The following is a 27,693-nucleotide window of genomic DNA, read 5'->3' on the forward strand; positions in this document are numbered from 1 at the left end:
GCACAGCAACACTAAACCCACATATGCGGAGGCCCTTAACATTAACCTGCCCAAGCAACAAGGACCTCCGAAGCTGAAATGCAAACAAACACCAGTCACAACCAAAGTGACACATAGCTCACAACCCAACCACAGCCCCTAAGGCAAGACAACATACCCAACACTTTAGTCATAGGTGACTCTATAGTCAGGCACACTGATGTCCCACTCACCAGGCTGAACAAGGAGAAAATTACAGTCAGCTGCCTGTTGGGTGCCAGGTTGGGAGGGTGGCCTAATGGTTAAGGTGTTTGCCTTACAAACACAAGGTGCAGGGTTTGAGTTTCACGAGGGATAATTGGCTAGGCTTAAAATGGCTTGCAAGGGCAATTAGCCTAGTACTAATCTATGAATCTATGAACCATAATGCATGCACTCAAGTCACTCCACAAGTACAAATATGACTCTGTCATTGTCCATTTTGGAGTGAATGACTTGAGATGTACTTCCCTGGACTACATGAAAAGAGACATGGAAGAGCTCTCGGAACATGTGGCCCAGGCAGGTATGACCCTAACCCTGAGTAGCATCCTGCCTTCACCCAGAATGATACCACAGTAAAAGGACAAAATGACTGACTTCAACAATTGGCTAAGCTTCTGGTGTCATTCAAAGGGGATCCAGTATATGTCTGCCTGGAATGACATGATCGACAAACCACGATGCTTTGCCAGAGATGGTCTGCACCTGTCACCCCTGGGATTCAGGTTACTGGCTAAAGCTCTTGCCACCCCTAAAGTGCCTTTTTTAGGTAAGTTTCAAAGGACAAAACCACCGGATACAAGCATGCAAAATCTGAAGGTAATGCTCCTCAATGCTAGAAGTCTAAACCTCAAAATGCACTCTCTCGAGGCACTCCTAAAAATGGAGAACATAGATATCTGTGCAGTAACTGAGACCTGGTTCAAGGCTCCAGAGAGCACCACTGCAATACCAGGCTACAACTCTTACCACAATTTTCGGCCACCAAATCAGGACTGAAACACTAAAGGTGGAGGAGTGTCCATATTCACCAAGGATATTCACACCTCCAGGCTAGTTGCCCAACACAATGCATCTGAAATTCTCCAGGTGCAATTAACACTAGGCAAGACTGCAATCCAAATTGTAGCTTGCTACAGATCCCCCACCATGTCCCAAGATTCTCACTACACCTTTCTAAACATACTGGAAAATATTAAGATACAACCAAACACCCTAATACTGGGTGATTTCAACTGCCCTGCCATTAACTGGGAAAACTACTTGGGTACCAACACCTTTTCCCAACGGTTCTTGGAATTCATAAATTCCAATGCCCTGGATCAACTAATCCACTGTCCCACCACGGTCTCCAATATCCTAGACCTGGTCATTACCAACATGGGAGATAGATGCTCCACACCAGTGGTCACCACCTCATTGGTCAGGTCTGACCATAAGCAAATCACCCTTGATATCCACATCCCACCCCCACCCCCCAGTAAAGAAACCTCTGTAAAAAACTTCTCCAAAGCCAACTTCCTGCTACTCAAGTCTGAAGTGACAAACTTCACAACACCCATGAAGACGGGAGCTGAAAGTTCGACTGCTGAATCCTACATTAAGGCACTGTACGAACACATCCACTCATGCATGAATCGTGCCATCCCAAATAGAACACGATCTCCTCCAAAAAAAGGAAGCCAATCTGGTGGTCCCCTGCCATAAACAAACTATATAACAGAAGAAATAAACTGTTGAAGAAAAGAGGAAAATCCCAGGATGCAAAAAACTCCCTTACCAGCCTCAGTAAGAAGGTGAGATCCCTCATAAAATCCTCCAAAGCTAGTTATGAAAATAAAATTGCCAAAGATTCCAAAGACAACCACAAGGCATTCTATAGTTATGTCAAGAATCTAAATGGCAATGCTCAGATATGCTATGAGCTACAACAGAATGGCATTAAATATATTGATCCCAAGGATATTGCCAATATCCTGGCAGATCGATTTATTGCCAACTTCACCCCCCTCTCACCCCCTAAAGGGCCCATCTCAATACCAAAAGATTACCAAATTCCAGTAATCATGACCACACAGGTAGAAACCATACTCTCCAAAGCTAAGAATACAGCATCCATGGGACCGGATGACATCCCGGGCTGTGTACTACATGAACTACAAAATGAACTGGCACCTCACCTAAGTGTCATGTTTAATCATACTCTCACCTCAGGCTTCGCGCCCACTGAGTGGTGCACAGCTACAGTTATCCCACTCCACAAGGTGTGATCCACCTTGGATCCCGGGAACTACTGTCCCATCAGTCTGATGAGCCTGATCTGCAAGGGCATGGAACGCATTATCATGGAACTTATAAACAAAGACATTGGCAACCTTCAAACACTGGACCCCACCCAGTTTGGGTTTGGGAAGGGCCGATCTTGTCTCCAGAACCTGACTGACTTCTTCTAATCAGTCTCCAGAGCTGTGGATAAGGGTAAGGTGATCCACACAGCCTATCTGGACCTCACAAGGCCTTCGACACCATCTACCACTCTGGAATCATAGATAAACTTACTAAGCTGGACATAAATCCCTACATCACTCGATGGGTTGCCAACTGGCTTCCTGACAGAACCCAGACTGTAAAAGTAGCCGACTCAAAATCCAGCTCCAGACAAGTGACAAGTGGAGTACCTCAGGGTTCAGTCCTGGGACCGCTCTTGTTTGGCATCTACTTCTCTGAAATACAGGCCAACATTAAGGGACTCTGGCTAACAAAGTTCACAGATGACTGCAAACTGGGAGCCATTATTGGATCCCCAAATGATGTGGATATTCTACAAAAGGGTCTTACAGAAACAGATGTTTGGTGCCAGAGTCATGGGCTCAAGCTTAATGCCAATAAATATATAGTTATCCCCTATGGGAAAAACCATGTACTCATGAATTACCACATAGGTGGCAGTACACTAAACACTGAAAGTGTGATGAGAGACTTAGGGACACAGGTGGACAGTGGTCTCACCTTCGATAACCACATCACCACAACAGTCAGGAAATCCTTCTATGTGGCACATCTCATCACTAAGGGGTTTTCATCCAGAAAAAAGGAGGTCATTGTCCCACTGTACTCATCCCTCATTAGACCCATTATAGAGCACAACACCCCATTTGGTATGTACCTCACAAGACATCTGCAACAACTGGAAAGGCCGCAGAAATACCTCACTAAAAGAATCACAGGCCTAAAGAAGATGTCCTATGCTGACAGTCTAAAAAACCTCCAGCTATACTATGTGGCATATCGTCTACTCAGAGGCAATCTCTGCTTAACATACAAGGCCATGTCAAACCCTGAGCTGTTGGGCATGCTCCACTTAAAGAAATCCCAATCCCTCAGAGCCACATGCTCCAGGGATCTAAACCTTGTCATCACAATGAACAAAACATGCTGGAGGGATAGGCTCCTGACCCAGAGACTCCCCATACTCTGGAATAGACTGCCCATACATGTCAAGCAGAGCGCCTCCTTGGCCCTTTTCAAAAGGAACCCTGACGATTGGATGGGAAATAGGAAATTCCCCCCGGGAATCATGTCAGTCACCCTGCTAGACAGGGGTCCAGGGAAGTAAATATTTTGGGAAGAAATATCCAGGGAATTATTATGGCTAGGCTTGTATAGGTCCTAGGGCTGATAGCCTAGTACCAACCTATGAACCTAAAGCACAAATTCATAATCCGTATGCATAACAATAGTCATAATTTCCTTCATAACAGTGACACATCAGTATTTACTTAGAACAAATGCAGCTGTTATCATTTAGACCTTATAGATTTAACTGTCTTGAGAAAAGAGAGCATTCTGATTTTTTTAACATATTTGGAGTTATGGAATGACTGGTAATTGTAAGCAAGGCATGTCACTGATTTGCTTTCTTTATAAATGGTCTTTTTAGATTATAGGTGACATATCTACATCCTTTGTATTGCTTATATTCTATGTTTATCTTTACTTCTCTTATTTTAATCAATTTCTAATTTTCTATAGCAGATTTGATGGCATACTGCTAGCTGCTTGGGAAATACAGACAGATTCAGAAACATAGTGGACAATAGTCTAAATGGGTTGTGGGTAGTCTGGCTTATACATGGTTGTATTAACATAAGTTATAAAAATAAATAGCCCTAATATTAGACTACACACAAACAGGCCTAACCATAATCACCATATGGGCATGGATCACACACAGACCACACTATGTGCAATGTCTCATAGTTAGGCAGAGTTATTGCTTATGCACTGCCAGTTAATATATGTAATATGGTCTTTAGGTTATATTGTGTAAATAAATCAGCAAATGTAATACACTATAAATTATATAAAGAACAACACAAAAATTTGATTAGACTTCTTAAAACATTTCATTACATAATGGTTTAACAAATAGGTTGTCTGTACCAGAATATTGCAAATGGTTCTGGTGAGCAGATATACATACAACTAGACATGGACCATTATATGCCGCTTAACCTTTTATTCTTAGCATTACCATCATGTCTTTTGTGTTAATAAACTATCTGTTCATTATCATGTATAGAATGATTTTACTGCTAAGAAGCAATAATCTTTAATGCAATGATTGCTACCAACATTTTCATAATCCTGTCTGCAAACATTGTGGCTTGGCCAAATATTTTACCAAACTGATGCTTACTACCAAATGAGATAAGAACGCGGAGAAGCGCTTGATGCTGCTATTTTCCTGACCATAAATACGCTAACGCAGGTAGAGGACTACCTAAGTATATCCTATACACCCCCTTATATAACCTAGTTTTACTTTCCAAAGGGTATGGCACTTTTCCTGAATGAATGAGAGGTGTTAATTCTTAGAATACGCCAAGGCTGCTGATGCAAGATCAGACCATGTAGGAGACAGGTAGTCTTCATGTTCACAGCACAGACACTGTGGCATGTAACAAACATGTGAGTCTGTGTGGTGAACTGCAGCTCATCAGACATAAAGTCACCTGTGACTCAAGGCTAGTCACCTGGGATCATACCAGATGTCTATACCACACAGAGATATGCATGCTGATAATGTTATGTCTTTTACAGCCTAGTACTATGACACAGGGTGATGGTACAACATGTGGCTGGAGCAGACATGGGGAAGATGGACATGCCTATCCTGGTGGGTGGGATAAAACAGATCAGGTCTGTCAAGTGCCATAATCCCTCATGGTAGAGATGGAGATATAAAGGACAACTCACAGCTGGACATTTGGTGACCAAGTGCGAAGGTGGTAGCCATCACTGTTGATGCATGGGAGACAGTACTCACATGTGGAAGCCATAATGGCTCTCTACAATGGCAAAGGTCTTATCATCCTCCAGGGGAGGTGTTAAGACATATTAAATGTTACCTCAATACTGGGATACTGGTGATGACACAAACCACTGCTGAGGTTGCCTAGATGATGGCCTCCCCTAAACAGCTTTATTCTCACCAGAAAGTACTCCAGGTGGGGCAAGAAATGGGCCTGGCTAATATGGGGAAGTTTAGTAGTCAGAAAGCACAGTGGAAAAAGGGAACACTCAGACACTCAGACACACACACACACACACACACACACACACACACACACACACACACACACACACACACACACACACACACACACACGCATGCACACAAACACATGCGCATGCAGACAGACACACACAACAAAACAAAAAAATAAACTTGCTGGGTAGAACTTTGGTTTCTGTAAAAAGAGGCATACAGTATTGGTTCCTCTGCTTAGATAATTTCATGTATCAAACATTGCTAAAATGAATATACTAATTGCAATATGCTCAAACTAAACCCCGGCATTATTTCATTTCCATTCATCTTGCTCATCCTTGTATTCTGTTTATGAAAAGCTTTAATATATCTCATATAGTCAAAAAAAAAATGAAAAAAAAAAAAAAAAAACAACAACAAAAAGCCATCTGCAGAAAAGTCAATTAAAGCAATTGAAAACAATGATCATGATAGTGCCTTACTTTGGGTAAGCATATCCTCCAAACTTATAAGTCTAATGGCTTTCAGATTATTCTTCCAGAAATGATTGTCAAGTAGCACACTAATTTTAATACAAACTCCCTTTTCTATCCACTAGAATAAGCTGTTCCTTTGCAGATGAATGAATGAATGAATCAATAAATACATAAATAAATAAATAAATTATCTTTTTTAATGTGTGCAAAACCACCTTCTGGTCCTTTTATAATCATTTCTGGTACTTAACTTCAGGAAAGTTTACAAAATGTAAATCTGAACAATTCAGATTATAACTACTGAAATAGCCACAGTTATTGCCATGGACACGTTGCAACAGCTTCTTTATGATACCAAGTGCATGATATGCCTTTACCTACAGCCACTAATAAACTGCCACAGAAAGTGTTCAGCAAAACATTTGGCAACCAGAGCAATTTTTTTTTTTTTTACTTTTATACTGTTTGACTGTCTAACAGCTCCTTAGCCTTCTGGTCAGACATCTTTAACCACTTCATCCACTTTTAATGTAGTTCAACACTCAATACTGACAAATGTCAGTTTTACAGTCTCTGTGAAATGCTGTTTAGTTACAACTTGACAAAGCATGACTCGTCATTGTAAATAGCTTAATTTAATATTTAGATCACATGTGTGTAGATGGGAGTATTACCTGTTTCTCTGACAGTCAAATGGCCAACTTAGTAGACAAACCAAATAAATAAAATAATTAATACGTTACGTTATTGTTTCTAAATTAGCAGAAAGGAATACATAGTCCCTCGAAACAGATGCGTTAGAACACTGTAAAAATTAAATAATATTCATATGTTACTTCTGTGGTGATAAACTTCCTCATGGTTTGTTTTCCATCTTGACCATTTATTTCTGTGATTTAGCCTTTTGCCTTTACTTAAGCATAGGTATTAAAAATTCTTGATTGAGACTATGCATAACCAAGCATTTCAGTAATTAAAGCTTTTGTACAATTTAAGAATGAACATACATTTAACATAACGCAACTCAAAAACAAATGACTGAAATGATTTATAGAAATGCATCTGATTTTGTAAGCAATATCATTTTAAGTTTGCAACACTCACTTGATCGAATTGAGGGTCTTCTCCCCTCTGTAAGGATTTTGTTAATGGCTTTTCCTACAAAACACAAAAGAAAGGGAAGTATTAGCACCTGTTTATTAACTTATGTAGTTATTTAGATCAAGTAATTAGACATTGTATCTCAAATGCATCTGTTTTTAAGAAATGTACAGGACAAATAATTCACAGCAAGTATACTACTAGAAGCTACAAATTAACCAGGGAAAATGCAATCCATTAAGTTCAAGACAACATAATGTTACAATTAAAATCAACAACGGAACACAAAGGTAATACAAAGTAGCCACAATAAAAGAGAGAATTACTATGTATAAACAATACATCATATTGAGATACACATTTTATGGGCCAAAAAGTGGAATCACAGGCATGGAGGAACAAGAATGAGAAGCAGGTTTAACCTTGGAAATTGCAGGGGGTAACATATGGTGTTTAGAGGGCAAAGTAAGAAACAGGTAATGGTAAAACACATAGTCCAAGAAGAAAGGGACTCAGAAAGGCAGAAGTTATAAGATCTCAGTGATGAACGAGATATAAAACAATTAGAAAAGATATATATATATATATATATATATATATATATATATATATATATATATATATATATCTAGAGAGAGAGAGGTAGACATGAATTATGCACCACTTTTTTAATTCACAGGAAAAATATACTGTAGTTAAATACATTAAAAGAGAAAAGCCTTCATCATGAAATAACCACAGGAAGAACATGGGATAGAAGCCATGAATTAATGATTCACTTCTATTTGCTTGAGGTACTTTTGATGTTGAATAGAGTTCGATCCACAAAGTGACATAGTTAAGAAACTGACCCTCAATGAATATACTTTCATTGTAAGGTAGCTCATGCACAACAATTTCTGATATTGAAGTAGGTAAGAAGAAGGTAATATGAATGATAACATTGTACCCTTGCCCCAAACCAGAATGCAGTCATTTCTCATTTTTCAGTTATACAGCATATGACAGGGTGCCTAGAGGGGAGTTGTGGTATTGTATGTGGAAGTCGGGAGTGTCAGAGAAGTATGTAAGAGTGGTGCAGGATATGTACAAGGGTAGTGTGACAGCGTTGAGGTCTGCGGTGGGAGTGACGGATGTGTTTAAGGTGGTGGTGGGATTACATCAAGGATCAGCTCTGAGCCCTTTCTTATTTGCAATGGTGATGGACAGGTTGACGGACGAGATCAGACAGGAGTCCCCGTGGACTATGATGTTTGCAGAAGACATTGTGATCTGTAGTGAGAGTAGGGAACAGATGGAGGAGACCCTGGAGAGATGGAGATGTGCTCTAGAGAGAAGAGGAATGAAGGTCAGCAGGACTAAGAATATATGTGTGTGAATGAGAGGGAGGATAGAGGAATAGTGAGGATGCAGGGAATAGAGGTGGCGAAGGTGGATGAGTTAAAATACTTGGGATCAATAGTTCAGAGTAACGGTGAGTGTGGAAGAGAGGTGAAGAAGAGAGTACAGGCAGGATGGAGTGAGTGGAGAAGAGTGTCAGGAGTGATTTGTGACAGACAAGTACCAGTAAGAGTGAAAGGGAAGGTCTACAAGAGGGTAGTGAGACCAGCTATGTTATATAGGTTGGAGACAATGTCACTGACAAAAAGGTAGAAGTTAGAGCTTGATGTGGCAGAGTTAAAGATGTTAAGATTTGAACTGGGTACGACGAGGATGGACAGGATTAGGAATAAGTATAGCAGATGGTCAGCCCAGGTTGGAAGGTTTGGAGACAAAGCCAGAGAGGGAAGATTACGTTGGTTTGGACATGTGCTGAGAAGGGATGTGGAGTATATTGGGAAAAAGATGCTAAGGATGAAGCTACCAGGTAACAGGAAAAGAGGAAGGCCTAAGAAAAGGTTTATGGATGTGGTGAGAGAGGACATGCAGGTGGTTGGTGTGGCAGAGCAAGATGCGGAGGACAGGAAGAAATGGAAACAGATGATCTGCTGTGGCGACCCCTAACGGGCAACAGCCGAAAGAAGATGATGATGATTAGTATAATGAGAGAGAGAAAGAGTGTGCTTATGGATTCTGTATGGAAACACAACAGGAAATAATTTCACAGTATTTGTAATTTGAAATTATTACATTGAAAAAACCTCCTCCCAGCACACATCTTTTTTATAATGCATAACTAAATTGACATGCCATTTGTCCAGAATAAAATGTTATCTTACTTTCTGCCTTATTCTGCTGCTGAAAATAGTACATAATTAATTTTTCCCATGGTATACGTTATTATCATGCCATTTTCTTGCAGCTAATTTTTCCCTCAGCTTTTAATAAAATCCCCAAGTGGTGAAAAGACTGAACGTTTAGTTATTTTACTGGTCTTTGGGTACACTTTGTCATGACAGCTGAAGACGTCATTGGCAAGAATAGAAGACTAACAACAAACTGGGATGGATGTGTTGTTTTAGAAATTAGGAAAATATATGAATAAATTCAGTAGTAAAGTATGCTCCACAACTCTAACTTCAAGTAAGAGAAAAAAAAATGCAAACTTCCGTAAATTGCAAGCACAGCACAGAAGTATGTGAGGAATGATAATAGCCAGTCCTGAGTGACCTGATATGGACTTCATTTGGCAGGCAGAGTCAAGAGGTTTGAATAACCCAATTTAATGTGCCTGACTGTGCAACAGTGTAGAAAGAAGTATATGTGCCTGACTGTGCAACAGTGTAGAAAGAAGTATCTATTGCCCCGTGAGTGTAAACATTTGTCTGTTTACATTTACTGACCAGAAATGGCTAACAAGGAGGTCCCCAGTTTTCAATAAAGTCCTGGGGCCAAATTTCCAGAAAATCTGAAGTACTTGAAGTTAGAAGACATCAAGTTCAAGTTTGAAACATTATGAGACAGGACATAATATTATTCATAGAACTAAGAACTGAGAAAATATCGCATATATGCAATAAGTTTTATTTGGTAGTTTGATATAGTATCTGTTGCAAAGGTTATTTGAGAACGTAAACACATTTGGTCTATGCAAAGGTATCTGATGACAGCAACTGAACAAAAACTACCCTAACACATAATGTTTGCCAGCTGGTTAATTTACATTAGAATGTATGATAATCCGCTTATTATCAGAGGTAATGATGATAAAGATGATAGAAACATAAAGTACATATTCTGCAGAGATATGAAATGATGTGTAATTAACCTTTCATGGAAAATAACACATGCACTGCACCAGAGAAACAAAGGAATTACATAGAACCAGCAGCACAGAAGGATTAAATGTGTACTACTCAAACAACATGGTACATGCAATCTGTAACCTAGGTCATAGAAAATAAAGGTGACCACAACACCGTTTAAGTAGCTGGTGGTATGGTGATGCCACTCAGACTCCCATTGCATTTGTACATATTTTTCCAATGATACCTTAAAGGTCTTCTTTTGTTGGATTAATTATATTGCTATTGCAGAGATAGTACACTGTTGACAATAGCAACAAATGCCAGATAGCAAGTAATACTTGTCCAGCTCTGTTTGCACTGCATCACACTAGAGTATTGGCCAAAGTAGAACACTGCAAAGCATTACTGCATGGGGGAGGGGGGGGGGTGAAGGGGCTGGCTTCCCCAAGCTCAAGCTGTCAAGGTGCACAACAGCACCCCAGAAAAGTGGTCAATCAGGGATGAGTACAGTACTTACATTCACTTAAATAGCCATGGTTGATATTGCATCTGTTTAAATGAATATGTTCAGTTCTTTGCTACAGCTCTGCATCTACAGGAGGCCCCTCCCCTCAACTTGAAAGAGAACTTTTTTGACACTCAACTTTGGACTGGGGGAATATCAGTCTAAGAACCGCTCACTGCGCCATCTAACCTAACTATAACTCTGATTGGGAGTGTAAAGAAGCTTATTCACAAATGTCAACTAAATGTTGCTATGTTTATATGCTTAATTTGATTACTAGAATGTCCATTAAGTTGAGACACTTTTCCAGTGAAGGCCTACAGTGAAAAGCTTTGTAAAAAGAGTTTAAAAATGCAATCAAGAATAAAAAGCACTTTCAAGTACTACAAGTGACAAGTACTGGTTAATCTTCTCACATACGAGGCTAAGAAGTGCTAAATACTGGTGTGTGTGTGTGTGTGTGTGTGTGTGTTTGTGCATGTGTGTGCTCTACAGTGATATCCAGCTCAAAATCTACAATACATGCCATTTTAAAAGCAGAAACAACATTATTCAGTTCATTAGAATAATAAATATTAATGCATTCAAAGTATTTATATAAGCAAAGTAATATCTTATCACTCCAAAATATCTAAACTTGCTCTTCTTTAGAGTTTTACAAGCAACTTTTCACATCTTAGAAACCATAAGACCAAAACATACATTAACATCAAGACTTTTGTTCAACTAGAAATAAGCTTTCATATGATGATAATCTGTTCCTTCTTGTGGTCATGCTTTCTGAGACCATGCCTCCCAACAGCAATATCCTCAGTCTTCACCAGGGTTCATCACAGGAGATGCCCAAAGGGTCACCCTCTTTCTCAGGGATGGTAACAGTCATCCCTCCCTGCTGCTCCTTCAGTCAAATGAGCCACTAATCAAACCCAGGTCAGCTGGGCCATAGTCAGGGCTTTATCCCTCTATACCACCAGAATGGCTTGCAGTGATTGCTCATGGTGGAATTTGTTGTTTGAAATGATTCAACATACCATTTACTAAGTTGGTACTAGCACCTGATGGAGTCTGCAATATTGTTCCATGTTTATGCACGAATCTGATATTTCTATTTTCCCTTTACATTTTCAGCACATTAACCCTACTGTGTCTATATCAAAGCTATGAATTACATTTTTTCATGTTATCAAGGGAAAATCTTACAAGCTAGTATAGGCGTAACATTTATCTGATTGACCATGACCCGTTTGACTTTTGGAATCATTTTCACGTGAAACATGATTGGTTTGCTCATATTTATTACCTAAGGCCTTAGAAATAAATTTTAAAAAGTATCAGCCTAATGGTTAACTTTTTGTGAAATACTAATGGGGTAGTATGTTTAAGTAAATTTAAATGCTGCTTGAAAGATATTTTCCTCCAACACTCCTCCTGACCATCACTTGTCCTGCTGGTCATTTGGTCTCTTTGTTCCTCCAGATCTATGGACTCTGTTACTCTTCCCTCATTCTCTGGAGGTGAGCGTCCAAAAGTGGTGTTGTCATTCTTGGAGAAGAGTGGGGCTTTTTCTTTTACTTCCTGCCCCCCACTGATGAACAGAGTTGCCCTCATCAAGTCGATGTATAACAGTGACCTTAAGGTAATCCCCCCACTTGTTTAGTGATGCAGCTCTGCAGTGCCTAGCCATCTATGACAGCAATGGGGCTTACAGACCAGCCATATCTCATGTATACCATCTACTCTTACCACTGAAAGAGGCAAGAAAGCCATTGTTTTGTCACACTCCCCCACCTGGCTAGCTCCCTGGGCCATTATTGGAGAACAATGACCACAGTAATGATATACACATGGCAACTTAAGTGATGTTATTAACCATAATAATAAAAATCCTTTGGTCAGTCATTTATTTCTGTTGCTTAACTAACAAAAAGGTTATTGAGGGTTGTGAGGGGTAAAATATTTAATAATAGACTAAAAGAAACTTTATATATTTATCTGTAACATTTATTTATTCGGACTTTCCCAGTTAACAAATGTAAAATAAAATAAAATATGTTAACCAGGAATGGTTAACTGAAAACTCACATTTTTAGAGCCCCAGGGGAAAAATTGTCCAGACAAAAACATATACAACATTATTTCAATGCAATTTACAATGCACATAGTAAATGAAAATACAATATGAGAATTTAAGAAAAATGATGATGATGTGAACTGATGCAAAACAACCGATTCCAAGTGACTATGTTAGATGACGGGGTAATCAGTTAAGGATGCATTACATACATACAATATTAATAAAGCTGCTTCATATGGGTTTAAAAAGGGCTCTTTAACTGAAAGTTTCAGTTTAATTGACTGACTGACCTACTTGAGGAATTTTGTAATGATATAAGCTTACATTATAGAAAATGTCCTGGTTACGGTTTTATTTCATCCCTTAAGAGGCACTGACGTTCTGTTCTTGAGTGTTTTGCCTTGTCATGCAATGCAATGCTGTAATAAAAACAGCGATTCTGCACAGTTTCTGTTCATAGGTTCATAGGTTCATACTAGGCTATCTGCCCTAGGGCATTTATAAGCCTAGCCAGAGTGTGTTTGGCTTTCGCCACCCATTTTAAATTAATTTTGCTATGCCCTTTTTCGAGGTTAGTATACTGTGTCTCTGTCTAACAGTGACACAGAAGTGATACCCGAGGTAAACCTACGATCTCCCATCCACTCATCAAGATTCCTCTTGAAGAGAGTCAATGAGGGACTCTGCCTAACCTGGACTGGGATTTTATTCCAGAGTGAAGGGAGCCTCTGGGTTATGAATCTGTCCCTCCAGCATGTCCTATTTATTTCAGTGCTGAGGTTCAAGTCTCTCGAGCTCATAGCTCGATGGGATTTGGATTTTCTGAGGTGCAGCATGTCCATTAATTCCAGGTTGGACATGGCTTTATACGTCAGGCACAGATTGCCTCTGAGCAGGTGGTATGCCATTGAGTAGAGCTGGAGTTTCTTTAACCGGGCAGCATATGGCATCTGTTTGAGCCCTTTGATCCTCTTGGTGCGGTACTTTTGGGGTCTTTCCAGTTGCTGCAGGTGTCTGGTAAGGTACATCCCAAAAGGGGCATTGTACTCAATTATGGGCCTGATGAGTAAAGACGCACGATGACCTCCCCTGATCTAGATGTGAATCCCTTCATGATTAGGTGGGCTATATAAAATGTTTTTCTAACCACTTTGGCCACGTGGTTGTCAAATGAAAGATTGCTATCAACTTGGGTCCCCAGGTCCCTAATTACTTCTTCTGTACTTAATGGATTTCCACCTATGTGGTAATTTGTGGGCACTTTGTTTTTGCCAAAGGGGATGACTATACACTTTTTGGCGTTTAGCTTGAGGCCATGGCTCTGGCACCAGTTGTCTGTTTCTATGAGGCCCTTTTGGAGGATGCTTGTGTCGGCTGGAGAGTCGATTATGGTATTCTTTAAATCTCTAGTTTGATGCCACCCACTACAGTTCTGTTATTTTTTAAATTAAGTTTAATCTCTTCATTTGTTAACTGGGTAAGTGGACTGTGAATTGGTCATCATGGACTTTTTAAAAACACAGTATAGGCCACAATACCAAAGGTAAATGCAGTATATATGGGTACTTTATAGCCTATCCAATTAACTGTGCTCTTTGGAAGTGGGAAGATTCCAGGCTATCAGAAAAAAACTGACAGACACAGACAGAATACAAAAATACCAGAAAGACAACTATTGGAGAAAAGAACTGAACCCCAGGTCTGCAGTTGTAAGGCAGAGACCCTATCAACTGAATAACCAGACTCTACTATTAATTTATAATTTAATACCTTCAGATGTTTACCTGCAACTACTATCATCAGTTTTGTACTATATACATGCATTCTAAAGCAGGCCATCATAGCAAAACATATATTGCTGTTTCATCTTGTCAGTGCTTTTAAATATGTGGAAATAATAGTGTTTCCCTTCCTTTTAGGATCCTTTGTCCAGGGAAAACAGGCTAAATGCCAACATACACCACTAAAAAGATTTTTACCACTTCATGACATCATTAGTAAGTCCTAATTTTCTGTTCCACTCCCTCTTAAGTGCCTTGAAAACATTTTGTAGTGTGATAAAGAAAAGTGTGTACCGTACTCCAAATGTATTTCCAAATGTAGTTTTCCTATTTCTATTTAAAAAGAGTAACTGCGTGCACAATAGAGCTTCATCAAGTCCAAATTATATTTTTACTGAAGCAGTCACCCAACCCATAATACAGAAATAATGATTTAATCAATATCATTTCTTTATTAATGGGAAAAAGCAATGACTATATAACAACACTGGCCTGCAGCCTAATATCTGAGAAGGCATCTAGGGAGTCATGATTTTATTAATTTCCTGAGACTGACAGCTGTTATCAGGCAGTCATCTAGACTAATTATTTTATCTTAGCCTGAGACAATACAAAACGCATTCCTTCGACATGTCTAGTGCTTTTTTTCTGATACTGCATGCGTACCTTTTGCCTTCCTGCATGTTTTATAAAATAAACAAATCATGATCTCATTTACTGGTGTACATTCTGTGTAAGGGTGTGCCAGGAGAAGATGAAATGCATTTTAAATCAATACTGATGGGGAAGAGATATTTTTTTTAAGAATGTTGCTGCAAAAATCACTTTACTTCCTTGTTACTAAATAATAATGGAGTACCTTAAAGGACATCGAGGATAAACATACTAGTTACAAAGAAAGGGAAATAAGGAGTTAGGAGTTTTCTTTAATGATTTATTTTCTGTGCTACTGTGTTTGTATATCAGCTCTTCTAGGTCACATGACGACAGTTTCTAGGTTTCAAGTGCCTATGTTATAGACTGAAAATTTGTATTAAATAGTTATTCCTTTTTATAGGAGGCCTTTTCTCAGGTGTGAATATGTGAGGTATATATATTTACTTCACAGCCAGTCTGCAAGACAATAGGAGAATGAGCAGAGGCCGTCAACATCATTACAATAGTAAAAGCAAAATAGTTTTCAGTATTTCTCTGCATCCCAATTCCTCAGCCACAAGGTAGCTGAGGGCGCAGTGTCAGAGTACTGCACGTTGTGGTATGTGTGCCATCACAACAATTGTTATGAGTTAATTGAGATTAATAAGACCTTCTCTGAGGTACTGCTATCAAACTTTTGACCTTCCTGATTTCAATCACCTTGTGATGTAGAAGTCATAAGCAAAATGTTGCAGCTGCACTAAGCATCTCCCTATCACTTAGTTCTACATAAGAAAACAAAGGCAAAACAGGGTAGTCAATTGTAACGTTTGTGGGTTGTGTATGTGCTATCTTTATTACAACTGTAGTGCGAACAGTTCAAAAAATAAGATACATATGAGAGTTTTTTTTCCATATCATTCTTACCAGATCTCCATATCATCTTCTTCTCTCACCATCATCCCCCCTGTACCCCACACAAAACTCTTAGGGGTCATCACTGACTGCTCACTCAAATTTGACCTACACATTTCCCAGACCATCAGAAGAGTAAATAAAAAACTTGGTAGTCCATACCGAAATAAACATTATCTAACAAGAAGTACTAACGCTACCCTCACAACTACTCATCTACTTTCCACTCTTCTCTACGCCTCACCCATTTTTACTAATCTAAATAAGAGTGAACTGACAAAACTGGAAAGCTGCTACAATAAAATAGCCAAATTTGTCACTGACCTCAACTTTAGAGAACACTACTGCTCAGCACTGAGACACCTGAATTGGCTGGAACTACCCAACCAACTTACTTATAACCAGCTTGTCACACTGCACAACCTATTACACCAACCTGAAGAAGCCCCTGCTTTACAGGGTCTAGTGCAACCCTATAGCAGCACTCTCCCTCTTCGCTCAACTAATAAAGCTCTGTTAACAATTTCCAAAATTAATAACATGGCTGGCCAAGCCCTCTATTCAGCTAGTATAACTAGGCAATGGAACTTCCTTCCTTTAGACATATGATAAATTACTGATAAAGACAACCATAAAAAAGAACTGAAGACTCACTTGCTTAAATCTAAACTATGTAACTTTCCATTTCCCCCTTAGCAATATTCACCACTCCTCCCACCTCACAGCTCTAATGCTACTCAGGTTCTCAGCCTATTCTTCCTTAATGCCTTAGCATTCCACTTAAACAACTCCAAGAATATTTGTAGAAATGCATATATTCTCAGTTTACTCTACTGTCTGGTTCATCCTTTACTGTTGTGCAGTATTTTTTTACCATCACTGTTTGTAGCCTATTGTTATACAATCTCTATGTCTAATTATTTTCTAAATTACTGTTTTTATGATTGATATGATGTAAACTGATGGAATAATGCTATATAGTCTGAATGTACTATGTAATACTTACTTGTTAAATGTTTTGTAATTCTTGTGGAGCTTTTCTCCCCGGGCCTCCACTGAAAAAGGACCTGTGTCCAGTCGGACTTTCCCAGTAAACAAATGTTAAATAAATAAAGTTTGCGGATGACTGCAAACTGGGTGCTATAATAGAGTCTCCGTCCGACATGGAGATCCTCCAGAAGGGCCTAAATGAGACTGATGCATGGTGTCAAAGCCATGGTCTCAAGCTAAATGCAAAAAAATGCATAGTAATCCTTTTTGGAAAAAACAGAGTACCCACAAACTACAACATAGGAGGTAATCCCCTGAAATCTGAAGAAGAAATAAGGGATCTAGGGACCCAAGTAGATAGTCAGCTTTCCTTTGATAACCATGTTGCCAAAGTGGTTAGAAAATCCTTCTATGTGACCCATCTGATCAAGAAAGGGTTCGCATCAAGATCTAAGGATGTAATGGTGCCCCTCTACTCTTCCCTCATCAGACCCATTATTAAGTACAATGCACCAATTGGAATGTACCTGGCTAGACATCTCCAGCAGCTGGAGAGACCACAGAGGTACTTAACCAAGAGGATTACTGGCCTCAAACAGTTGCCCTATGCAGACTGTTCTCTGTTGCATACCACTTTCTCAGAGGCGATCTCTGTCTAATGTACAGAGCCATGTCCAATCCAGAATTGTTGAACATGCTTCATCTTAGCAAAACCAAATCTACTCGAGCTACATGCTCTAAGGATATAAACCTCAACACAACAATGAATAGAACATGCTGGAGGGACAGATTCCCTTCGCAGAGACTTCCCTTACTATGGAACATAAGACAGAGACCCTCACTATCACTCTTCAAGAGGAACCTTGATGAGTGGATGGGTAACAGAAAGTTCATACTGGGGATCACACCAACAGCACTACTAGATAGGGGCCAAGGGTACTAGCTGCTAGTACAAGGGTCTAGGGAACTACTAAAGGGGCGGCGAATACTGCACAACATGGCTGGGCTAACATATGCCTTCAGGCAGATAGCCCAGTACCAACCTATGAACCTATAATAAAAATAAATAGTGTATCATCTTAAGTCACACACATGCTATGATGCTGAATACTGAACTAAGATCAGTGATGTATTTAGGCAAAAGTTGAAGAATGTCAATAGTTTGCCTTTGGCATGCATAAGTTCCATCATATTACCAACACAATGTCTAGTTCTGTTAGTCATTACAGAATATTAACAGATGGATTGTCGAGACAAGAAATATTGTCAGTCCATCTATCTATAGGTGGAAAACACCTGCAACCAAGACACGAGTATCCTCTTTGAAAAGAAACCTCACTTCCTCTGACACAGCGTATAAACATTTGTATAGGGGGAATATGAATGGGGTGAATCCCTTAGTTTTCAACATTTACCACTGTAACTTTGAAACATTTGAACTATTAAATAAGTTATACTTATACCTGTAGGTTTGACAGTTTTAATTCATTATTATTACTATTTTTTTAATTTTTGTATTTTTAACAAGGGAAGCTAACCTGCCTTTTTTGTGTGATAATGCAGGAGCAGCACCTAGTTAAATTTTCAGTTTCTGTTATACTCCTTATGTTAAATTTGCAAGCAATTTTTACAGAACTATTAAGATTATACTGTGCTGCTTGATTTTTTAGAGTTATGCTTACTCATTTTTTCTGTAAAACCACACCCACAAAATGATGTCATAATAGGTACTGGGCAGTGTTGACATACAACTGCAGTGCACTACGGGTAATCAAACACAACTTACTTCTTTAGCAGAGCAGCTTGTTACTTACATTCTAGTGTCACTTCTATGTTATCACATGGGTTAATATTTATTGATAGGTGTTCTACTGCAAGTAGTAGTTGACAGTTCGACTTTCTGAAAGTAATAAACTACCAAATACATACATTTAAGTAGTAATTTAAGTAGTAAGACATTGTGGGTTCATTCTTTCATGATGCCAAGGCAGGAAGTTTCAGATATGAAAAAATCTAGAGTCATTCCTTATCAACAGAATAAATGCAAACACAATGTACTGCATCCAAAGCTGGATAATTTAGTAAGGGGATTCTATATGGTTCCAAAGGCTTGTTACACAAACCTGCTTCAGAACATGATTGATACACTTTAAGCAACATGCTCAAGAGTTTACAGTAATTGATAGAATCAAACCCAGAACTACAAGGTAAAGTGTATTTCGTGCTGATAGCCTTAATCCTGTGTTCTAAATTGTCAGAACAGTTCTAACAGATTTTTAAAGTTGAACATATAGAAAGCTCAGAACAGACCTTCTGGCATTTAAATGGTAACTGGAGATTTCTGTCTAAACACATACTTGTTTTTGTTATTACTTAGGTATGAGATTGTGTTAAAGTCAACGTATAAAAACACACACACTGTTCTCCCACTAATTATAACATGCCTAGTTTTAGTTCCAGTTCCAGTATATGAATCAAATGTGACAATGTTGTAACAATCACTACAGTCTGCACTCTTAAGTTAACTGTTGTTTGTGCACCCCCTCCTGACGACTGGTGATCTTAGATAATATCTCAATTTCACCACTGAAGAAACAAAAACAAGGGGCAGTTTTGCACCCAAATTAATTTGTTTTTTTGTGGTAAATTGGGAATGAGCTACCTTGTAATAATGGGTCCAGAAATGTCATGAGCTGCAAGTGCAAACAAAGGAAGGAATAGAGAGAAAACAGTAAAATTGGCATCATAGATAATGAACTTTGTTTTTAATTATGTGATTGTTTTATGCATATTTAGTCAAAAGAGAAAGTGTACATCGAACAGGAAAAAAAAACCATGGCCTTACACTCTATTTGCCAGTGGCTTCCTGTCACAAACTCGAGTTACACTTGTCTGGCACAATACCTCGGGGTGACATTCAATCATGTTTTGCTGCTGACTTCAGAATGGAGTAGTAGGACTGAAATGCTGACATCATAGCATGTTGTGGGTGCTTTGAGGTCAGTGCAGGTGAAAAGCTAAGGCAGAACCATTTCTGGCAGGTAATACCTTTCTCTGGAGAGCAGCATTTTTGGAGTAAGAATAACAGAGTAAGCAGGGTGTGAAAAAAATGCTTTTTATCTGTGTCACATTAGCTTATAAAGTGACAAGGTGGAATACATGTGTAACTAAAATATGCACACTTAGCTGAAATTTACAGCTGTGATGGGATCCAAGGAGTTGTGAATTATTGTGGTTCCTTTTATACTGAATAAAACCTCAGCTCCAGTAAGCATTATTTGTAAATCTGAAGTTTTGTTTTTATTAAAAATGTCGCTGAAAAGTATGTAAGTAGATGTAAACAAATGTCAATGTTTGTTTGTTACGTACTAGAAATGTTACTAAATACTACTTATAAAAAAAAAATTCCTGACAGATTTTTTTTTTTTGCAAGGTGAATAGAATAGATAATATTTACTATTCTTGTGGATGTCTCAAAAGCATCTTTTAAAACTGATTTTATGATATGTACTCAAATGCTTAGGGTGTGTATGAATAACAGTTGATAGGCAGGCACTGAATTAACATTTTTATGCTTTATTCTCAAACAATAAGAAGTGTAAGGGAACTTACATCTCAGATTAAGGCATGTCTTAAAATCATATTCCACAGGAAAATATAGTGCTCTGCTACAGAGAGGGAACCTGAAATCTTCAAAAGCTTTTGAGTTTAATAAGCCATTAGAGGGTAGGGGAGCTCACAGTTTTACCTACACTGCAAATGGGGGTTGGGTCATGGCTACTACCCAGGCAGACAAGGTGTGCATGACACAAGTATGTAAAGACTATCTTACCAAAGCTGGTCTGGTTGAATCTTACAGATAACATGTGACCATTAGAAGAATTTTATGCTGCCGTTAAAGCCTCTTCACTCTCCCAGTGCACGACAGGTGTGCCTCCAGTGCCTCCTGTTAACAATAACTACCTCTGGGGGTACAAAAACTTTTAGGTTTTTTGACAGATGCCTGTTTTGTCTATTGGTATCAACTAAATTGGCTTCTGTGAAATACTTGTTACATACTTTTACAAATGCCACACAAGAGCCTTCCTTGAAGTGTCTGTTGGACCTTTTCTGGTTACAAAGGTCACTCACTGGACATTTAAAGAAGTACGGTGAAGGGGGATTATTTTATATATGAGGACCCTAAACAATAATTGAGGTTTAACTGTAATGTTTGCATTATGGTACTCCAAGGTACACTTCTTAATCTGAGAGGGGGGATGATTTTAACCTTGTAATTTGCCCTCCACTTGGTGGAACATGTGGGAAGTAGAACACTAGTTCTAAAGCTGAGATATATTCAAGCTGAGATATATTCTAACACTGTTGCTGGGCTCCTGGATGGAATGAAGGACCATATGTTAAATGTACACACTGTCAATATTTTAAACACATTGTCTTCTCTGTCACTATTGCATTTCTAAATACCATATGATTGAAAAACTACTGGTTTGTAGTATTTTATATTTTCCCAATAATAGGTTCATAGGCTGGTACTAGGCTATTGGCCCTAGGGCCTATACAAGCCCAGCCATAACAATTCCCTGGATATTTCATCCCACAATATTTACTTCCCTGGAACCCTGTCTAGCAGGGTGACTGACGTGATCCCCGGGGTGAATTTCCTATCTCCCATCCAATCGTCAAGGTTCCTTTTGAAGAGGGCCAAGGAGGCGCTCTGCTTGACATGTATGGGCATTCTATTCCAGAGTATGGGGAGTCTCTGGGTCAGGAACCTATCCCTCCAGCATGTTTTGTTCATTGTAATGACAAGGTTTAGATCCCTGGAGCATGTGACTCTGAGGGATTGGGATTTCCTTAAGTGGAGCATGTCCAGCAGCTCAGGGTTTGACATGGCCTTGTATGTTAAGCAGAGATCGCCTCTAAGTAGACGATATGCCACAGAGTATAGCTGGAGTTTTTTTTAGACGGTCAGCATATGGCATCTGCTTTAGGCTGTGATTCTTTTAGTGAGGTATTTCTGTAGCCTTTCCAGCTGTTGCAGATGTCTGGTGAGGTACATACCAAATAGGGCGTTGTTCTCTATAATGGGTCTAATGAGTACAGTGGGACAATGACTTCCTTTTTTCTGGAGGAAAAGCCCTTAGTGATGAGGTGTGCAACATAGAAGTATTTCCTGACTGTTGTGGCAATGTGGTTATCGAAGTTGAGACCACTGTCCATCTGTGTCCCTTAGTCTCTCATCACATTTTCAGTGTTTAGTGTACTGCCACCTATGTGGTAATTCATGAGTACATGTTTTTTCCCAAAGGGGATAACTATACATTTCTTGGCATTAAGCTTGAGCCCATGACTCTGGCACCAAGCATCTGTTTCTGTAAGGCCGTTTTGTAGAATATCCACATCACTTGGGGATTCAATAATGGCTCCCAGTTTGCAGTCATCTGCGAACTTTGTTAGCCAGAGTCCCTTAGTGTTGGCCTGTACTTCAGAAAAGTAGATGTCAAACAAGAGCGGTCCCAGGACTGAACCCTGAGGTACTCCACTTGTCACTTGTCTGGAGCTGGATTCGGCTACTTTTACAGTCTGGGATCTGTCAGTAAGCCAGTTGGCAACCCATCGAGTGACATATGGATTTATGCCCAGCTTAGCAAGTTTATCTATGATTCCAGAGTGGGGGATGGTGTCGAAGGCCTTGGCGAGGTCCAGATAGGCTGTGTGGACCACCTTACTCTCGTCCACAGCTCTGGAGACTGATTTGAAGAAGTCAATCAGGTTCAGGAGACAAGATCAGCCCTTCACAAACCCAAACTGGGTGGGGTCCAGTGTTTGAAGGTTGCCAATGCCTTTGTTTATATGTTCCATGATAATGCGTTCCATGCCCTTGCAGATCAGGCTTGTCAGACTGATGGGACGGTAGTTCCAGGGATCCAAGGTGGATCACCCCTTGTGGAGTGGGATAACTGTAGCTGTGTGCCACTCAGTGGGCACGAAGCCTGAGGTGAGGCTATGATTAAACATGACACTTACGTGAGGTGCCAGTTCATTTTGTAGTTCATGTTGTACACAGCCCAGGATGTCATCTGGTCCCATGGTTGCTGTATTCTTAGCTTTGGAGAGTGAGTTTCTACCTTTGTGGCTGTGATTACCGGAATTTGGCAATCCTTTGGTATTGAGATGGGCCCCTTAGGGGTGAGAGGCGGGTGAAGTTGGCACTAAATTGATCTGCTTGGATATTGGCAATATCCTTGGGATCAGTATATTTAATGCCATCCTGTTGTAGCTCAGAGCAGATCTGAGCATTGCCATTTAGATTATTGACATAACTATAGAATGCCTTTTGGTTGTCTTTGGAATCTTTGGCAATTTTATTTTCATAACTAGCTTTGGAGGATTTTATGAGGGATCTCAGCTTCTTACTGAGGCTGGTAAGGGAGTTTTTTGTATCCTGGGATTTTCCTCTTTTCTGCAACAGTTTCTTCCTTCGGTTGTATAGTTTGTTTACTGACAGGGGACCACCAGATTAGCTTCCTTTTTGTGGAGGAGAGCGTCTTGGTTCTATTTGGGATGGCACGATTCATGCAGGAGTGGATGTGCTTGTACAGTGCCTTACTGTATTTTATTTGGTAGTACACTGACCACAACAGACCATTTGCACGCACAGCCCAGGTGAAGAAATTAACAAAAACAAGAAAGAACTACTTCACAAACAAGGAGTAATCAAAGAATGTAGTGTCCAGCAGACAATTGATGCAATGAGCAAATATTATTAACATAGGAAAAAATCAAATGTGGATTAATTTTAGTGGTAAGTATGTGAGATAATCAGCAGGTGAGACTAGAGCGGAAAGTAGAAGTGATGTTTATGTGGGAGGAGGAGTCAGGTGATGTGCCAGTGGGAAAGCATCTACTTTCAGATATTAGTTGGAGGTGTCGTTTGAGTTTGAGATTCCTTTTAGGTAAGGGCTTGCCATAATTTGGGTGCAAAAATGGAGTGGGAGTGGTCAGTGCAGTGCATTTTGATTTGGGGGTCTGGAGTGTGAGAATCAAATGAGACAAGTCACAGAGCTTGAAGGGGTGGTTTTAATATGGAGTTCAGCAGCTTTTGACAGGAAGGTTCCGTGCTGATGTAGTTTGAAAATAAGAGACCCTAGGAGTATTTCAACTCTCTAGGTGGCCAGCAGCCATCTGGCTTTGGAGTGGCTGGTGACATGATATTCCTTGGGGGAGGAGAGTTGGGAATGAATCAGAAGCTTTTGTTTTCAATGGATTGTATAGAGGATGATTTTTTTTTTTAGAGGCTGTGGCTATGATGGGAATCCTGTATTCAAGTTGAGCAAGAATGACTCTTGTGTCTATTGCAGCTCTAGCTAGTTTGGAGGAAAAGGGAAATATTTTCCAGTATCAGAATAAAACAAAACAGTAAACATTGTCCAAGCAAATAGCACAATGACTTATTACTCATTTCTTTTATGCTATTGACAGTGCGTGTCCTCTCAGTTCTGTCACACCAAATGTTATACATGGTGTAGAGCAAATATTGTGAAAACTATGTGCCCACTCAGAATCACCTATCAAGGCCATGAAGGTATAAAGGTCTCTATGGAAATGTTTGTTGTTAAGTTTAAGAGGTGCTACAAGTACACAGTATAATGTCAATATGCTATGAATAGCGTACTGCCAAGCAGTCCAAAAATGCTCAGAAATGCAAACTGTTTGCCAAATAATTATCTGGGAATATTACATTACATTATCTATTATTCAGTTTCTGAAAAGCTCTCAGTACTCATTTTGCAAGTAAAAAGATATGTGTCCCTTAGTCCTAGGGTCTGGGGTTCAATCCGGACCATCAGCCACTGTCTGTGTGGAGTCTACATGCTCTCCACGTGCATATGTGGATTTTCTTTTGATTAAATGGATACATTGACTTGTCAATACATTGTTGTATTTACTCCTGCCCTTCTGGCCTGGGCCATGGCTGATTAGGATCTACAGACCAGCTTATTTATTCAGGTAACAAATGATAAAATAAAGAAAGAAAGAAAGAAAGAAAGAAATCAGACTACTGTTCAATGAAGTGTTAACAGTCAGTTACAGTTGTACAACCTACTGCATAAACAATGAATTTATTTGTATATATACATTTTTGACAGGGATAGAACATTGATCTCAAGGGACCGTTTTCAGGTTCAGCTTGTGTTTTTAACATAATCTGAATAACCTTGTCAATATCAAGCTTAGCTTTAGAAATATTTATATGCGGCATGGCAGAAGATAACTTTATTTTAAAAAAAGCATACCCTGGGATTTATTAATGCCTATACCTTTTTGAGTGAATAGACAACACAAGCATAACTCACATCTTGTTCCTCCTAATTTTAGCTTTTCTATTGATTTTCTTGCAATCTTAAATATCAAGGGGATTCATGAAGGTTATTCCAAAGAGAAGACTATGTGTACACTTAGTGAATCTTTCTGAATGACTAGAAAGCACAAAAAATGTGGTAGGGATATTCTTGAGTACAGATCATTTACACTTGGTGTACACTTAGTGTAAACTTAGTTTAGGCATTAATGAATCTAGCCCTATAGTCTAATCATGCCTTTCAGATGATGTTGTTGTTTGTCTTTCGGCTTTTCCCGGTTAGGGGTCGCCACAGCGGAACACCGGTCCGCTAATGATTAGCAGTATATTTTCACGAAAGCCGAGGTGCCAGCTCGATGTTCAACCTTCAACTAAGGCATGCCCAATTACGCATGTCTTTCGAATGCCCACCCAACCGTAGGGAGGACATGCAGACTCCACACAGAAGGCACTCTTTCAGATGATAGATAACTCAAAAGGGTAATTTTGAACAAGAATTTTCCTTAACCTCATTGTACAGCAGTAGTGCAATTAACTACAGAATTAGTGGTATGTGTGTACGTGAGGGGCAAAATTTCTTGTCTGGAGGTTGTGTTGAGCAAGCCCCCCTGAAAGGAAACCTATTTTTTAAAATGGTTTTCTGAATGTAATATTTATGAATTACACTACAGTTGAAAAAAAATGTAAGGCTCCTAGTGGGCTATATAATTCAGAATTGTCTAGTGATAATATTTATATTTTTCAAATAGATAGCAAATGTATGAAAACTTATCGAAGAGAAGTCTCGCTGCTTTCATAAAGCATTCAGTGTTTTATGCCTATAATGTTTTTGTTTACTTTTCACAAAAACTATTGTAATTCATGCATATTTATCCTTTCTCTACCCTTTCTCATTCATGATTATATCCTTCCCTGATGACCTTTTAGCCCTTTTGTTCTCTTATCCTTCCTGATGTGTAGGAAGGGTCTTACATGAGTTCAGTATTTCCCTTACTAGACACCCCTCTCTAGCATGAGTAGGGTGTATTGCCATAACTTCCAAGCCCCTTATTAGATTCAGAAATGTGACTACCTCCACTATGGGACCAAGGTGTGCACATTTCACCACATATACAACTCCTTCAGGTACAGTTCAACTGCTGTTCCAGGACTTACTGCATCTGACATCACCCTTTTTTCCTGCTGCTATACCACCCTCTTCCACCAGGGGGCAGTGCTGCAGCAGTCATTCATCCATCTGTCTCACTGGATGACTTCCAGCCCTTCATGCTGAGTCATTCAACACCATGAGCGGTGGGTTGACTGAGATCAGTGCTTCATCTTTCTGTGTTACAAAACCAGTTATTTGTTTATTTATGTTAAATAAGTAGATAACTTAGATGTGTGATTGTTGTTGCATATATAATATCTGTCTTCCAGAGCCATTGGGTAATTTTTAAGCTGACTGTTTTAATATTAAATCTTCTTCTTTTGGCTTTTTGGGATCACCTGTCCGCTCATGATTGGCAGTGGAATTTTTACAGTGTCGAGTTGCCAGCCTGGTGCCCAACCTTCCACAGAAGGCACGCACTCACTCCTAGGGCCAATTTAGAGTGTCCAATCCCAGTTATTTAATTTTTCTCATAAAAAAATCGCCCTTTTTTCCAATAAAATTGCCAAACTGTGGAACACTCTTCCTCAATCTATGGCTAAAAACCCCAGCATTCATAAGTTTAAAAACCTCCTTAAGGAACATCTAGCAAAACACTGGCTCTGCTCCTGCCATAGTCCTGGTTAAGCTACCTACTACTCACTTACATTACCCTAAACTAGCTCAGTCTCACAGCTACAACTATTAACTGCTGAAGGTAGTTTCAGTTAGCAATGTATACACATATACTGCTTTGTCTTTAACTATTATGTAGACTGCATTTCTCTATCTTGCAATTACTGTATCACACTGTTCTCACTATTAACTCAAGCGGCCAGTTTTTATCACTAACTGTGCCATTTTTTGTTAAATTTAATTATTTGCTAATTATTGTTATATAACTAAATTCTTTATTGAGTTGCTTTGTATATTGCCGATTAATACGTGTTCATTTTGA

The 27,693-nt window shown here is 39.3% G+C and overlaps 1 protein-coding gene across 7 annotated transcripts in view; it reads right to left on the reverse strand.

Annotated features, from left to right (window-relative positions):
• The window catches only part of FRY (FRY microtubule binding protein), a 2,210,679-nt gene that overhangs the window by 1,307,505 nt on the left and 875,481 nt on the right, over positions 1-27,693 (reverse strand). For all 7 annotated transcript variants that reach the window (XM_044073229.1, XM_044073230.1, XM_044073228.1 and 4 more), the window contains exon 3: positions 7,156-7,209. In XM_044073229.1, coding sequence (XP_043929164.1) covers positions 7,156-7,209 — 54 coding nt within the window. The remainder of the gene's footprint in view (positions 1-7,155; positions 7,210-27,693) is intronic.

The sequence above is a fragment of the Protopterus annectens genome, chromosome 5.part1 (assembly GCF_019279795.1).
Source record: "Protopterus annectens isolate FY-2018-M chromosome 5.part1, PAN1.0, whole genome shotgun sequence".
Lineage (NCBI taxonomy): Eukaryota > Metazoa > Chordata > Ceratodontiformes > Protopteridae > Protopterus > Protopterus annectens.